This window comes from Rhinopithecus bieti, unplaced genomic scaffold, assembly GCF_001698545.2.
Source record: "Rhinopithecus bieti isolate Rb0 unplaced genomic scaffold, ASM169854v2 scaffold_25530, whole genome shotgun sequence".
In the NCBI taxonomy this organism is placed as follows: domain Eukaryota; kingdom Metazoa; phylum Chordata; class Mammalia; order Primates; family Cercopithecidae; genus Rhinopithecus; species Rhinopithecus bieti.
Genome location: NW_016811646.1, coordinates 979534 through 996779, shown reverse-complemented (window position 1 = coordinate 996779; position 17246 = coordinate 979534). Strand labels below are relative to the sequence as shown.

The 17246-nt window shown below is 39.4% G+C and overlaps 1 protein-coding gene across 5 annotated transcripts in view; it reads right to left on the bottom strand.

The window, feature by feature from the left end:
- The window catches only part of C1QTNF3 (C1q and TNF related 3), a 24174-nt gene extending 7581 nt beyond the window's left edge, over positions 1-16593 (bottom strand). For 2 of the 5 annotated variants that reach the window (XM_017894517.1, XM_017894513.1), the window contains exons 1-4: positions 16156-16593; positions 8923-9034; positions 6543-6697; positions 1999-2128 (exon numbers count right to left, since the gene is read on the bottom strand). In XM_017894517.1, the coding sequence (XP_017750006.1) occupies positions 1999-2128; positions 6543-6697; positions 8923-9034; positions 16156-16458 (700 nt within the window). In that variant the 5' untranslated portion in view covers positions 16459-16593. The remainder of the gene's footprint in view (positions 1-1998; positions 2129-6542; positions 6698-8922; positions 9035-16155) is intronic. The other 3 variants (XM_017894519.1, XM_017894518.1, XM_017894514.1) reach the window with 2 other exon arrangements.
- Between the last annotated feature and the right edge of the window lie 653 nt (positions 16594-17246).

The following is a 17246-nucleotide window of genomic DNA, read 5'->3' as shown; positions in this document are numbered from 1 at the left end:
GAAAAAAAAAAAGAGAAAAGAAAGAAAGAAAGAAAAAAAAAAAGGACTCCTGAAGGCGAGGGAAGCAGGAAGTATAAGACTGGTTTCAGAAGCTTTCATGGACCCAGTGCAGTCTGGAGAGGCAGTGGAAGTGTGACCAAGGAAAACACACATCAGGGCCATACTTAAAAGAATCAGTCCCCTGGCAGCAGGGGAGGGAGCCTTTGAGTTATCCAGTCTAAAAACTGCCCTGGTCCTTTCTTCAGCAAGAAACTAGAGCATATAGCTGGTCTAGGAAAATCCAACTCATTCAATCATCAGTTAATTTTTTAAAGTAGAAAAGAAAAGTAAAAATGACCCTAATGTATTAACAATACTCTCCAAGAAAAAATGTTGTCATGTAGTAGATGAAAAATGTAGCCATGAATTTATACTAATAAAGCAAATACCTCTATGAAAGAACATTATAGAACAAAAGGTGCGAACCCATGGTAGAAATGGCCAGACAATAAAAGGAATTAAAAGCTGGGGAATCAGAAAACCTGGTGAGACCTGAATAAAGTCCATAATTTAGTCATAGTATTGTACCTAGATTAATTTCTTTATTTTAGTAATTGCACTTTGGTTATTTAAAACGTTAATACTAGGGGAAGATGGTTAAAGAAAATATGAGAACTTTGTATAATATTTTCATAACTCTCCTATAAGTCTAAAATTAATTCAAAGTAGAAAGTTTGTAAAATGGGATTTTCTATTTATCGACTGTCCAGAAACTTGAAAGCACATTTTGTTGATAAGCTATCAGGAAATAAGTGCTTTCATATCTTAACAATTTAAGTATATTGGTACAACCCTTACAGGGAGCAATTTGGCAAAATTGATAAAAATTATGGATATGTTTATAGTGATAACATTCCTAAAACTTTAGCCTACAGATACACCTGTAAGTGATCAATTACAAAGTAGTATATTCTTGCCTGCATGGTGGCTCATACCTGTAATTCCAGCACTTTGGGAGGCTGAGGCAGGCGGATCACTTCAGGCCAGGAATTTCAGACCAGCCTGGCCAACATGGTAAAACACGGTAGTCTCTACTAAAACTATAAAAATTAACCAGGTGTGGTGGCCTGGGTCTGTAGTTCTAGCTACTCAGGAGGCTGAGTGGGGAGGATCGCTTAAGCTTGGGAGGCAGAGCTGGCAGAGGTTACACTGGGCCGAGATGGCACCACTGTACTCCAGACTGGGCGACAGAGTGAGACCCTGCCTAGAAAAGAAAAAAAAAAAAGAAAAAAACCACCACCACCACCAAAAAAAAACCAAACTGGAAACAACCTAAATGTCCAGCAATAAGGGAATCATTAAATATACTTTGGTACATCCAGCTATAAGAAAGAAGATGAAGTAATGATGTGAAAAGATTTCTAAAATATATTGTTAGTTTTTTTAAAAAGCAAAACACAATCAGAATGTAGACTGTCCTAGCTTTTATATAGAAATGTGAGAAGATATATTTGTATTCATTTGCATAAGCAAACTCTTTTAACTTTTTAAATAAGTAAATGCATTACCTGCTCAATTTCTTTTAATTAAAAAAACAGGATCAGGCACTCCTTGAGGTGGTGGCAAGGGGAGGAAACAGCTATGGCACATTTAAACTGAGAATTATGTTTTAAGGACTTTTAAAGTCTGAGGTAACTATGTCCTCTTAAGAATTATTTAGCTCAGTCTAGATCAGAGTTAATAATATTAATGACTATGGCCATATTTTAAAAACTATTTTGTGTTTTCAGATTCTAATTCATTTACTTTGAAATCCAGTAGAAATCTATATGAGCTGTTTGGTTTAACTTGAATCAGAAAAAAATAACTACCTTAATGTCTTCCTTTATTTCCTACTCCCTTCCTCCTTCTTTTCCTCCCTCCCTTTCTCCATCCCTCCCTCTCTTCTTTCCTTCCTTCCTTAATTGTCTTTATTATTACATTGATTAACTCAATCTTCATCCAATGTTTCCATCTCACCTGATACTGGGGCCCCAAATCTACCAGTCATGACATCAAAGAAGTTTCCAATGTTGGTCTCAACACTGCTGAAGATAATCCCACTGTTCTGATTGCTGAAGTGTGTTGCCAGAGAAGCCATGAATGCAATCTAAGGAAAGAATTATTGGTCAATAAATAGGCAATTTATCTTAAAGAAGTCAAGTTTTTATGCAGATTAGTTTGTTGAACATTATACATAATAGCAAGATGGGTAATAAACATCAATCTATGGAGAAAGAAATAAATAAATTATGGTAATTCCTAACATTTGAATGCTATGCAGCCGTTAGACTGACAATGTCTATCAACAGTTCTGAACATAGGTTTCAAAGATTATTTGTCTTTCAAATGATTTTTGAAATATTAAAATTCTGTTATCAAATAATACCAGAAAAATTTAGATGAAATTTTCCACTTATAGCCGTGAAATGCACATTAGCAAATTCAAGGATGTGGGAAACCCTATAGCCAAACATTTGAATTTTGGTAACCCTGCATTATTTTTTCCCCAAAAGATACCTATTAATTTATTGTTTTTCTTTATATAGATAAGTTCTCACTACGTTGCCACGGCTGGTCTCAAACTCCTAGGCTCAAGAGATCCACATTCCCCGGCCTCCCAAAGTGCTAGGATTACAGGTGGGAGCCATGGTGCCCAGCCTATTAATTTCTAATGAAATTAATTCTTTGAATACACTTTGAGAATTCTTGATGCTGATCTAAATGTGCATCTATCTAAAATGAGAAAATATCTTCAATACACTGTTTACTCAAAAAGTAGACAACACAAGATCATTATTGTCTGATACCAGACTTTATTAACTGTGTCTGTGTGGATGGAGTTATTGTGTGGGCAAATTCAGAAAAATATCTGCAAGAATGTTCTTGAAATTATTAATAGCAGGTCTTTCTTGGTAGAAGTTTCATGGGAAAGTTTTCCTTTCTTCATTACACTTATAATTTTCAAGTTAGCATGTATTAATTTTATATTCAGAAAAAAGAGATACCAATTTTAAAGATATAGAATTGTATTTATTTACATGAACAGACATTTAGGATAGATTGTCATTCATGAAATAAAGTAATAATATGTATATATATGTTCCCATCATATTTAAAAGTAACATGCATATAAGTATGCATAAATCTGAAAAGTTATGTAACTATGTTAATAGTAATCATTTCTGGGCATGTTTTATTATTTTCGGCCCAGAAGTTTTCTAATTTTTTTAACAATGAAAAGATATTACATGAATAACCTTTAAAAGGTAAAACAGAGTGTTTGCAGTTATCTAAAATATAGACAAATGGTTTACTAAAATCAGCAATCTTTTTGAATATTAGAACAGCAAAAATTTTTTGGCATGATTTTGGATGAAAAAATGTCATATTGGAACTGCAAAGTTTAGAGATAGGAGAATCTGAGAAGTCATTTAATGGTCAACACCCATTTCTGGGAATGGTTACAAATACTTTATGTGTAATCTTTTAAGGGACTTTGAAAGCCTCTGCTCAATCGGTAAAAGATCAGCAAAGAGAATTAACTTAAGAAACCAGCTCATATTGGCAACCAAGATGCTCTATGAGTTTGGGAATAAAGCTGTCTACTTGGGCCCAAAGATATGAGATTAAGGCCCACCTCTCTTAATTCTGTCACTTGGCAAGTCATTGAGTGATTGAGCCTCAAATTTCTATATCCCTTAAGTGGAGAATGGGGTACTACTCTTCCTCCTCCTGGCACCGCTACTACTATTGTTACCACCTCTATGCTACTAATGTCCAAAGACAGGGTTGAAGCTCAAAATACAAAATGTTAACAATAATTTAGAAAGCCTTGAGACAATTCCACCTGTCAAGAAAAGCTTTTGTCACTATTCACAACAGCAAAGACATGGAATCAATTTAAATTCCCATTGATGACAGACTGGATAAAGAAAATGTTGGACATATACACCATGGAATACTATGCAGCCATGAAAAACAATGAGATCATGTCCCTTGCAGGAGCGTGGATGGTGTGGGAGGCCATTATCCTTAGCAAACTAATGCAGGAACAGGAAATCAAACACCGCATATTCTCATGTATATGTGCGAACTAAATGATAGGAATACGTGGACATATAGAGGGGAACAACACACACTGGGGCCTGTGGGAGGATGGAAGGTGGGAGGACGGAGAGGATCAGGAAAATAACCAATGGGTACTAGGCTTAATACCTGGTGATAAAATAATCTGTACAATAAATCCCCATGACACAAGTTTACCTATGTACAAAACCTGCACATGTACCCCTGAATTTAAAATAAAAGTTTTTTTAAAAAAGAAAAGCTTTTGCTTAAAATCACCATTGAAGAATGAGTTGTGAAAGTCAAAGTCAATCCTTCATCCAAATGAGTCATTCAAACTGAGTGTAAGTTAGATTAATAAATTCTTTAACTTGCTGGGACCTTCAAAGAATGTGAAGTTCCCTCCTTCACAATCTGCCTAAGACCCAAATGATTGTACTGTGATTTTAGGGTAAAATAGCTGATGGGGCCAATTTAATAATTGCCCAGAATGTTCTCTATCAAACTGGCTACTCTAGGGCCCCTTCTCCATGGTTTACCATTCATAGGTTCAGGGTTAGAGTGTCTAGCTTTGAGATGTTTATCTTCTGTCTTATTAAATACCTTAACCTGGTTGAGTGGCATCTCTAGCCTTTTTGTTTGTAAATTTATACTGGCACATGGATTCCAGGTTGCTGAAATTATTAAACAGCATTTGGCTAGGCACAGTGGCTCACACCTGCAATCTCAGCACTTTGGGAGGCTGAGGCAGGTGGATCACTGGAGGCCAGGAGTTCGAGATCAGCCTGGCCAACATAGCGAAATGCTGTCTCTACTAAAAATACAAAAAAATTATCTGGGCATGGTGTTGCGCACCTGTAATCCCAGCTACTCCAGAGGCTGAGGCAAGAGAATCGCTTGAACCCTGGTGGAGGCTGCAGTGCGCCAAGATCACACCACTGCCCTCCAGCCTGTGCACACACACACACAAAACAAAACAAAAACAGCATTCATTTAAAAGTTGCAAAACCCACAAAAAGCAGTGAGAGTAACACACTAACCATTTAAGTTATTTTAAACTTGAAAACCAAGGCCCAGAAAATGATGGAACTTATACAGGGTCAAACAACCACCATACACGCACAAATAAAAGACAGTTTCCCCCTAACTGATCTTTCAGGCAAGAATCGCTTTATAGTGTAGTTCTTCAAAAATCTCTCATGTTGCAGGATTTTATCTCAGTTACTTTATTTTATCCACAAGTTACTTTTTTGGGGGAGACATTAGCCAGAAAGAAACTTAATTTTTTAAAAATGCTAGTTTTCAATGCTGATAGCAGTCCCCTGGAGGGGATCCATTTCAAAATATTAGCCCTCCTCCACCTTCCAGAAATAACCCAACATTAGTAATTTTTCTTGTGACCTAACCTCACATTTACAAGTTTCAGATGTTGTTGGCAATAAGAACTTTAACGGTCATTTAAAAAAGAGATAAAGAATAGATGGGTACATGAGCTTGGGATAAAATGTACACTTTTAACCTCATAAATTGATTTTTTAAACTTTATGCTGAAATGAATGTAATCTGGTCTGGAACACTGAGTGGATGACTCAAAACTGAAATCTTCCATTGATAAAGAAGATTCTGACAAGAAAAACTCAAGTAAAATTTATATCACAAGGTCAAGCATGGTGGCTCAAGCCTGTAATCCCAGAACTTTTTTGGGAGGCGGCGGCAGGCAGATCACTTCAGGCCAGGAATTTGAGATCAGCCTGGCCAACATGCAAAAACCTGTCTCTATTAGAAATACAAAAATTAGCCAGGTGTGGTGACACATGCCTGTAATTCCAGCTACTAGGGAGGCTGAGGCAGGGAATTGCTCAAACCCACGAGGCAGAGGTTGCAGTGTGCCGAGATAGTGCCACTGCACTCTAGCCTGGGCAACAGAGAAAGACTCTGTTTCAATAAATAAATAAATACAAATTATACCGCAAAATCTGAGTTGAGAGAAAACAATATATATCAATATTTATGTATGCATTAGTATATGTAAATATAACAACATTAATAAATAAAATATTGTAACCAGACATTTCACCATTCCATTTATATATTTAAATGTTTATATATTTGAGTTGGCCCAAACCCTTATTACATCTTATTACATTCTTAAAAAACATCTCATTTCAGAAAATAGGAGATTCATTTATATTCAGGGTTGCCTTGGATTTGGTCCTATGTGGGTCTTAGATTTCACTCTTCATCAATGTCTCTCCTCCCTAAGAATAATATCAAACTCCTCCTTTTGGACAGCATGGGCCTTATGCAAACATCCTGTGATGTAGAAGAACAAACTGAGACTCAGATTTACTCAGGATTGGGGAAGACTTGAGGAAGCACTCGAACATCCTGATTCCTGGCCCCTTGTGGTCAGGGAGGTTGGAAAGCCACCAGGAGATGTACTGAGGATGGTTTACCTGAAGTTCTGGTGGAATCCCTGGGTAGCCCTTCTCTCCTTTGGGGCCATGCTGCCCCCGCTCCCCTCGAGGCCCCAGGTCACCTTTGTCGCCCTTCTCACCTTTGGCTCCTTCATGGCCGGTGGCTCCATTGTTGCCATTGTTTCCATGGTTTCCTTAAACAACCAGATATCATCACATGAGAAAACCCAGTCGCTCATACTTACCGTCCATTTCTAGACAAACTGTCCAAACTCAATTATGAAAGGGGCCCATTCGAAACAATCCCAACTATAATCAAGGGATATCATCATCTAAATAGGGCACCAGGCTCTGAAAGAAGCCTTAGATACCCTAAAGCTCCAAAGCCTGTTCATCCTTTGAAGCAAGGCTTAGAGGAAAAATTGTGTAGAATTCTAATTATGACATTATCATTTAAAATAGCCAAGACTGGAAACCACCTATATAATCACCAATATTAGGAGGGCATGACATATTCTAGAAACTATGTTATATAGTCATAAAAAAGAAGGCTGAAGAAAAACATTTAATGATATAGTGATATTCATGATATTTTTAGATTTTAAAGTTATAAGTGGCCAGGTACCGTGGCTCACACCTGTAACCTCAACACTCTGGGAAGCCATGGTGGGAGGATCACCTGAGCCCTAGAGTTTGAGACAAGCTTGAGCTATATGGCGAGATCCCATCTTTACAAAAATAGAAACTAAAAAATTAGCCAGGTGTAGTGGTGCACACCTGTAGTCCCAGGTCTTTGGGAGGCTGAGACAGGATGACCTCTTGAGTGTAAGAGGCCAAGGCTACAGGGAGCCTGGATCATGCCACATCACTCCAAGCTGGACAAAAGAGCCAGACCTTGTTTCAGGAAAAAAAAAAAAAAAAAAAAAAAAAAGTGATGAGTAAATAGAGATAACATGATACTCTCTTTGTTTGGAAAAAGATGTATTTATGTATTATATCCATAGGGAAAAAAAGACAAGAATAAGTTACAGAAAATATTCATGGAGATTCTTTTCTAAATGTGGAACATGAGTAATTTTCATGTCATTCTGTATATTTTCTGTCTCTTTGAAATTTTCTACAAAAAACACATATCACTTTTACAACTGAGGAAAAGGTAAACTCATTCATTAAACAAATTACAGTAATGATTTTGAAAGCAAGAGTTTGAAAATAATTTTAACTTTTCCCTTTGCCACCAAGAGACAATTTCTACACCTCTTCTTTATTTTTAATATTTGCTAAAGTTCAGGTTTTTTGCTGTTTATTTTGCATGCTACCCTTGGTCGGTTATCATACCAGGCTTACAACCCTTCCAAATGCTCAATACTAAATTGAGCTAATTAACATATGCATGAATTTTGACTGTGTTTACAAATTAATGTGTTCAGTGACAAAGCCATTTCCTGGTTAGAAAACATTTAACCAAGGCCAGCCTTATGTGTAACCTCAGAAGAGTTAAGACCTGAGAAGATTTTACAAGGGTTGAAATAGTCCCTACCCTACATCATTGCACCTGCTGGCTGCTGTCCTTGATGGCCAATGACATAGACTCCAAGCCAGTAAATGTAGTTTAAAGTTTAACATAAGATTTTCTTGCTGTAAATTTGTTTTTGTGCAAGAAGCAACTCAAAAGTAGAAAAAAAATTGAACCACATTTGATCAATATTAACATTAATGAGAGTAAGTCACAGAAGAGCCAGTGGACTTTGGCCAGACCCTGAGATGAGGTCCTACCCTAGGGATTAACCTGAGGATGAAGACAATAAAACCCAAGATAGGTTTGAGAGCCTCAAATTGAGGGGACCTGGGCTACCCTTTCCTGGACTGACCCAGGTATCAGCAGGCCCGCGGCACTCCCCTGTGCCTGGCAGCACTGGAACAGTACAGATGGTTGAACTGTTGGCCTAGTGGGGTCTGATGTAGCTCCAGAGTATTCCCCATGCCACTACATGGTGCTGGAGCCTAAAAATGTTTCCATGAGGCCAAGAGTGATATGAGAGTCAACTGAGAGATGACTGAACATGGAGAGACCCTGAGACTAGAGGAAGAAGCACTTAGCTGGACCTAGAGTCACACAGAAGGATGCACAGCTCAGTGACTGGCATTGAGATGGCTGTAGCCCAGACCGGTAAGCTTTCGGCTCTACTCTGCCCTTCATAAAGCACGCTGTGGCAGATATACTGGAAAGAAGACTATGACCTGATCGTTTCAGACTCAATGCTGGTGAGGATCCTCCCAGCCTATGAACATGGTACTCCAGGGTGTAGTGGATCCTTTGGATCACACCGAAGTGATCCCAAATTATTTAGGTTTGCCCTTTGCTCCTACTTTAGCTCAGGCTGCAATTAGATTGACAGCGTGTCTTACTCATCCTTACCTGGAATGCCAGGAGGGCCCGGTGGCCCAGGGGGGCCTTGGTAGCCTCGAAAGCTGTAGTCTCCATGACAACACTTACTGCAGTCTGGGGGTAGTCCTCCGGTTTGTGGAGACTAAAAAGACAGAAAGAGAAGCTTCAGAACAAAAGGTACTTGTGAGCAATTAAGATTTCTAAATTTTCACTGACCTTGACCCTTAGGCAAGCTTAACTCCAATCAATCACAGCAAGATCAGAAGAGATGGGATGCGGTGGAGATATCAATGGCAAAGGGTCAGGGAATAGTTAAGGTCAGTTGATCATCAAAGGAAAAGGCAACAAGAAAGTCAATAGAGGAAGATGCTCTTTGAAAAGGTGTGTGGGTGGAAGTGGGAAGTTGGGTCCTATTTCTGGAAAGTGCCTTCCTGCTAACAGCAAAGGAAGCAACTCCTTCAGAAGTGGACTTGAAAGCCTTTTCTCTTTTCCAACTGCCATAGCCCCAGGTGTAGCTAAATTGAGTAGATGGTCCTCAAATTACAAGAATTATCCACTTCATACACTGTTTTTAAATGCTTACTATATCCATGATAGTAAGTTAAGAGCTAGATTAAGATTTCCTGGAAATTCTGAATAGTAACACTAGTTTTTCAAACAGCCATAGCACACTTAAATTGTCTTAGAAAATGAAGGAAATAAAGTATTCTTTAGTCCAATACATTTATTTATTTGTTTAACTGACAACTAGAAATTATATGTATATTTATCATGTATAACATGTTGTTGTAAACTAAGTACACAGTGTAAAATACTAAATTGAACTAATTAACATATACATTGTCTCATACACTGTTTTTGTAGAGAGAGCACTTAAAATCTACTCTCAACAATTTTCAAGAATATAACACATTGCTATTAACTATAAGTCCAATACATTTTTATTAATTATCTACATCTTGAAACAACTTTAACTTTATCAGTAAATCAACTATTTAACATGATTTCTATTTCACACATTCCACTTTAAAATGTGAAATGATTAGGCCAGGCATGGTGGCTCACACCTGTAATCCCAGCACTTTTGGAGGCCGAGGCAGGTGGATCACCTGAGGTTAGGAGTTGGAGACTAGCCTGGCCAACATGGTGAAACTCTATCTCTACTAAAAACGCAAAAATTAGCCAGGCATGGTGGTGCATGCCTGTAATCCCAGCTACTTGGGAGGCTGAGGCAGGAGAATCACTTGAACCCAGGAGGCAGAGGTTGCAGTGAGATGGGGACAGCACCATTGTACTCCAACCTGGGTGACAAGAGCAAGACTCAGTCTGAAAAAAACAAAACAAAAAAACAAACAAACAAACAAAAAAACCAAAAAAACTGTGAAATGATTATCCCACTCTTTGAGCCAATATTTTATAAGCATTTAATGGGTACTAAATATGCTCAAGTATGATGCCGAGTGAAATGCTTATTTACACAAAGATAAATTTCTAAAATATATGCTGCCTAAGAACTATAAGAACTAAAGACTTAGTGGAAGTTGATTGGCAGAAAAGTTAAAGTTGCTTATGAAATTTGAACTCTCATCTAAATTGGCAACTTGCCTTTTAATTATGTCATACAAAATACTTGTGGAAATGTTCCTAGACATCAATTATAATTCAATGGTCTTTTGAAAACAGCATGCTGTTGCTAAGAGATTCATGAAAAAAATGAAGTAAAGGAGGGAAAAAGGAGGACAGGGAAGAAGAGGAAGAAAAAGGAGACACAGAGGGAGGAAAAAAGAATTTAAAATTCAAGTTGCATTTATCACTAAAAATTTAAGCAGAAAACTGGGTCAAAACTTCACACAGTTAAACATTTAGACCTTACTTTCTTTTCTTTCTAAAAATGGGTTTGGATTTTGTTCTCACTCTCTCACCGCTTTTTCCTAAAATTTTCCACAAAGCTATTCAGGGAAAACACCGAACAGTATCTGTAGCACAAGGATTCTCCTGCAACAGCTGAGAACCCAAGTCTTGCTGATCAGGAGCTGTAACTTAGAGCTAACTCCTAGTCTTGTCTTCAATCTACCAGGCTGAAACCTGGACAAGAACTAGAGTGTATGAAAACCTTCTGTCAAATTGGTAGGGGAGGAAAAAATCAACTAAAGCCATTGGTTTGAGGTGAGGGATTTCATTAGTGATTTTATCTGAGGGATTTCAGGACACTTGGAAAGTCAAAGACACCACGGCACACCCCACTTTCTGATTCAAAACTGTAATCTGAGAAGGAAGGATTCCATATTTCCTGTTATGGTTTTGCTAATGTGAAATTCAGCCTTTTAAACCTCAGAAAATCCAGGGCTCTGCCAATGATGAATTTTAAGGATGGAAAAGGGAGGAGAAGGAGGGAAAATCCCCAAGTGGAACCATTGATGTAGGAATGGAATGGAAATACTGAAATGCTTAGGAATGTTGAAACACCCACTGGACTGAAACTAGAATTTCCATCATGGTGCTGCGTGACCTTAGAGAAGTCACTGTTCTCCAGATATCTTTTTTGTTTTGTTTTTGGCTATTAAATTGGAGGACTGGATGAGGTAGTATTGGTGCACAGAAAATGACTCTTCAAAATACGTGCTTCAACGTGTTGAGTGGTTTGGAAATGAAAGACTTCAGAAATAAGCCATGAAGATAAGGTGAGCACAGGGAGGATGGAAGGCTCTGCGGAGCAGGACAAATCTTGCTTGATCTTGATTTTCAGTACGAATGCAGATCATGAGAGAGGGGCCTCATGATCCTTCTGACCTTTAGCGTTTTAATAAAGAGGTGTTGGAAGAGGTATCACAGGGAAAAGTGGCTTGTGGCAAATCTCTTATTAAAAAAAAAAGAAGAGAAAAGAAAGAAAGAAGCCTCAGATCCAAGGTCTCTCTCTGACCTTTCCCTGCCTCCCAGTCTCTCTGATCCTCTTTCCAGAAGTGCTGGGAGGGACTCTGTCTGGAATTTCTTTATTTGACTAAGGAAGTGTCTTTCCAAAAGAAATGCAATTGTCTTAAGACCCCCTCCTTAGGAATCTCATCAAATAGCCAGGAAAGATCAACCACTGGAGAAGCAAAGATACTGGGAGTCATCACAAGGCTCAGACAGGCTTTTTTTCTATTTCCTGAGGGCAGCTGGAGCCATAATCTGGGAAGCTTTAAGACAACCTCTGTTCACAGTAAATTTCTCTCCCTTCCCTTCTTGACACTGTTACAGTAGGTAGCTACTCAGACATGAGCAGGGTAGGGGAGGGCTCTACCTGACCAGGAATGTCAGGTGATCATCAGGTGATGATCAAGTGGCTTTTAACTCTCTCTAAAATAATAATTGGTTGCAGCCAGTGCCAGGAAAAGGCAGTCTTCATAAAGATAGAAAAAACCTGAAACTGGTTATCAGCAGCTTCCCAATAAGATCTCAGGAGTTGGGCAAGTGGGCTTAAGCATGTGCATCAAGAGGCAAAATGGCAGAGTTTAAGTGGCAAATGACTTCCTAGGAGCATTTGGCTGGTAAGGGAAGAATACCTCAAGTGAGCATGCTTACAACTCCAGTAAACACACTGTGCATGCTCACCTCCCAAGTAAGTGCTGGCAGGCCACTGCACATGGGGACAACCCACCCCAAGGGAAGAATCAAGGCAGAAGTAATGCAAGACTCAATGAGTATGCCAGCGTAAAACCCCCAAGTCAAAAGGTCAAACAGTGCACTTGTCTCTCAAGTTGCCCATTTGGCCCTCTTCCAAGTATACCTGCCTTCCTGTTGTTCCTGCTCTAAAGCTTTTTAATAAACTTTCATTCCTGCTCTAAAACTTGCCTTGGTCTCTCCTTCTGCCCTATGACCCTCAATGGAATTGAGGAGCCAAGAATTCAGGTTGCTGCAGACCCACATGGATTCACTGCTGGTAACAACACCTCTCCCAGGGCTCAGAGGAAATTTGTAATTTACTTCTACATTCCCCAACTCCCCGCTACCCTACATGGAAGGGTGTGTAAGCATGCATACTGCATTGGGCTATTGGGAAATCATCCCCATGTGATTCCCGTGCGCTATGCACATTAAGTAAATCTGTATGTGTTTTTCTCCTATTGATCTGCCTTTGGACAGTTCATTTTCAGAGAATCTTCAGAGGATGAAACAGGAGATTTTCCACTTTTTCCCTACAATCGTCTTGCATTTTTTTCCAGCTCTACAATGCAAAGATACTAAAGTATTTTCCAAAGTTTCAAATAATAATTTAGAAACATTTTGTTTTTAAAGTCTAGTATCTAGGCATAAGAATTCAGCTGCAGGAGATGAGGTTGCTCAATGCTAAAGTCAACTAGGATTGGAAGTGCAAGACCAGGCTATTTGAGGGCGCTTTAATTGCACAGAGCTGCCACCAGAACTGTGAGAGACTTCTGGTTGCTGCTACTAATCGGGCGCCTCGTGAGAACCCTTCAGCAACATTGCATTACAGGTTCCTTCCTCTGGCCTTGTCTTTCAAAGTTCAGTAGAATGGAACAATGCTTGTGAGTCTTTCGCTGGAGCTTTTAGAACAAGTTGGACAGGATGTGTTAATTCAGAAGTTTTCTCCTAGGTAAGAGAAAATTACATGTAGGTAGCTGCTATTTATGATCTCCTTAAGTTTATCATCCCCTTTCCCAAAAGCAGGTCAAATTTGTATGCAGAAGGCATGTAAATCTGCAGCATGGGAGAAAGAGTTTCTCTCTAAGACACGCTCCGTCAATTTTGTAGATGGAGGCCTAGGGGTAATGATGCACAATTGAGCTCTACTACTAGTAAGTGACTTCTAGAAAGGAGAGTCATAGCTCCTTTTTTTAAACCTCCTACCCCAAAAAAAGGGAAAAGAAAGAAGAGGAAGGGAATTGGGAAGAGGGAGAAATTGGTATCCAGGAGAAGGAGGGGAGATTGATAAAAGTGAATGACAATGAGGCTGCAGAGAAGAAAATACCAGGAAAAGAGAGCCCAGGTCTGCCCAACCCAGATCTCTGGCCATTGTACTCCACCATGAACCCACAGCCGGAGCATCTTTCCAGACCATATATCTGATTACCTCACTGTCCTGCTATGAACAAACAAAACCTAGCTAGCAAAGCAAAATCTAAGCTCCTAAACCAGCTAGCAGAATCCTTCTTGGCACTAAAATCGTGTAACATCCCGTCCCCACCAATCCCCATCCCTGCATCCCTAACCCAGGAGCTTCAGCCACAGCCAACTCCTCACAGGCTTTCCAGTCTCTGTTGCAGCACTTTTTTTTTTTTTTAATCTGCTGTGGATAGTCATTCTTTTAATCTCATCTTTTAACATCTTTTAAGATCCAACTCAAAGACTATCAGTACTTTGACACTTTTGCCCAACTGCCTTTTATGTACTGACTTTATTTAACATATGGCATTTAATTAAACTTAATTTAATTCACAAAAATTTGTCTCTACTATAGCACTTCAGGATTGTTTGGACATGGGAGCTCAGGCAAATTTATCTTTATATATCCCTGGCCCCCCTTTTAAAGTTTGGTACAAAGTAGAAACACAAGAAATGCTTGGGAACTGAATTAATAAGAGGAAAAGTGAATTATAATCAAAGAAGAGGGACAGGGGAAGTAGGGAAAGAAGGAAGAATGTAGCACAATCCTAAATTCAATCTGTGGTCGCCACAGCCATTGGTAGAGGAGTTGTATTGAAAACTTCCAGAATATCAGTAACTCTAAATATCCTCAATATCTCCTGTTGGTGGTTTGTTTGAAAATACTTCAGGAACCTAGAAGCTACAGTGAAGGAGAAATGTGATTTGCATTTCAGTGGCCTGCTGGCTGTCGGTTGTCAGGACATAATGACCAAAGACAACCTTTAACTTCCTTCTGCTTCCTCTGGGGGAATCACACTGCCATGGTCAGGAAGGATATCATCTGTGAAATGGAAAGTCCAGATCAAGTCTTGGACGGAAGTGAAAATATCTTCACCACAAAACAAGAACAAACAAAAACCCACACACAAATCAGTGTTAATCATTACCCTTCAGCCAAAAGATTGTCAGATGCACAGACAATCTCTAAAAGTGGCTTTCAAAAGATAGGATCATATTTAGAGATTATCATTTCTTCTATGGCTCCTTAAAGAAGCAATTTTCTCTGGATACATCCCCCACAGAACGGTTTGGACAACTACATTACATGGTCAAGTTAAAAGTTCTGGATTAGTTTCAGATCTGCAACTGATTCTGTGTATGATCTTGATCTGATCATATAACCAAACAACCAACTCAAACTTCTGAATCTATGGTAGGAAGGATTTAGATTTCAATTACGTGAAATTCTTCAGGTCCTATTTAATGCATTAAAGTAATCAAATCTTACAGTAAAAACCTATGTGTTCAAATATCATATAACTCAAAGTAACTCTTCTTGCTCCCTCCATCAGTTTTCAGCACACTACATGCCTAGAGGGTAATTCAAAATATGTCTCGTCATGTACTTAATATTTTAAATTACTTTGAGTTTCACCAATTTGCAATTCACTCTACTGAAATCTTAACTCACTCTTGTACTACCAAGATTTAAAGATATTTCCTTAGAGCTGAATTTATAACCTGAGAAATAGATCAAGTCCTCTGTGATTATCAGACATCAAATCATGCTATAAGGTTTGCATTTCAAACAGTTTATTTTTTATTTAACTCTTTAATTCTTTTTAAAACAGGCTGAACAGAGAGCTTAACATTCTAGAATGCTATAAATCAAACAAACAAGACTGCCATGAAATGTGACAGTATACTCACAAATCAAAGTAAAAAAACTTTGATTGTTTTTGACAAACTCAAAGGGCAGCTTCTCCCTGCTGGAAGGGATTAAGAAAATCCAATTCTCTTAAGAACAACAAATGATTGTCTACAGTGACCCATGGATCTACATGGGTCAACACTCCTTTCCGGACTAACAGAGCAAGAAAGAAATCAAGTTCCAGCATAGCAGGAAGCTGACTGGCCGGGTTCCCCTTTCCGATGGGGTGATGCTACGACCACTATCCCATCACATCATTGCCGCCTCTGCTGATTTTCTAACAGAGACCGACAGTCTCTCTTGTACCGGAAAGCGATCCAGAAAGAGATTCACAAGCAGCTTAGCGAACTTCTCAGAAGCATTCACTGATTCTAAGAATCTTAGCCAAAAAAAGAACAACAACAACAACAGCAGCAACAGAACTCATTAAGCTTTCACAGATATCCTTAGAAGAGAATTCTGAGTACCTGGCCCCAGAATGGGGTGATCTGGGCTAGGTCATCTACCTCGGGGTGCGGTAGCTCATCTGGTCTCAGGGATTTTAGGTCTGTAGAAGTGTTATTATCCACAGTCCCAGTTTTAGGATGGCTCCGCTCTCTCACTTTCTCCCTCCTGGAGCCGCTACGGCCAGTCTGCTGGTGGCTTTGCACTATTCTTGCCACCACTTTATTAGTTCTTCCGCTCACCTCCATGTATTCATCTTGACACAGGCAAAAAGGGAGGAAAAACAAAGCCAGCAATTGCCAATAGACGAGCTGCCTCCAAAGCATGATTCTCAATAGAGCCTCAGAGCCTCCCTGAGAAGACAGCAGGGCTCCAAGAGCGTGGTCTCCTCGGGCAGATGCCAGGACTGGAGCTGAGAGCTGCAGCGGCGGAGTGGTTTTATACTTTGGTGTGTAATAAATAAGGCTGTAGGCATGCCAGAGTGACAGCAGCCCTCCTCCCCAGGCAGAACAGCCCCCATTCATCATTTTCCCACACCACAGGCAAGAACTATTTGTGTGCACAGTTCCCAGTTGGCGAAATTCATAAATGTCACACCTTGGCACGTTTCTGTTGAAGTGTGAAGAAAACATACACAACCAGCTGGGAACAGAGAGCATGTGTCCAGCGGTTGGCTCTTGTGATTAGACATGGAAAGGCTGTGTATTTGCAGTCTAAAAAGCCTTTTGGAAAAACCTACCCTTGCTCTTGCCAGGAAATTCAGGCTTAACTGCATCAGTTTCATCTGAAATGGCAGTGGGAACCCATTCAGGGCTTTCACGACAGCTCTTGCTTTCTAGTTGTACTGTTAGTATTTCCCCACTTTGGCCCACTTAAGATAACTCATTTCCCCTTCCGGAAACCAGTGGCAGAAGGCAGTTAGTTGCCTACAAAACACTGAGCAGGATTCAGGTGCAGTGCCTCTGGGTTTAGCAAAGGTATTTCGCGATCCTCAGCTTTACTTCTTTTCCCCATGACTTCCCAAAAGCCAAAATTAAATCAAAGTTAACCAAGTCACTTATTGTCAGATGAAGATATAACACCCTGCTTTGTGTTAAGAGAAGGCTGTCTCTGG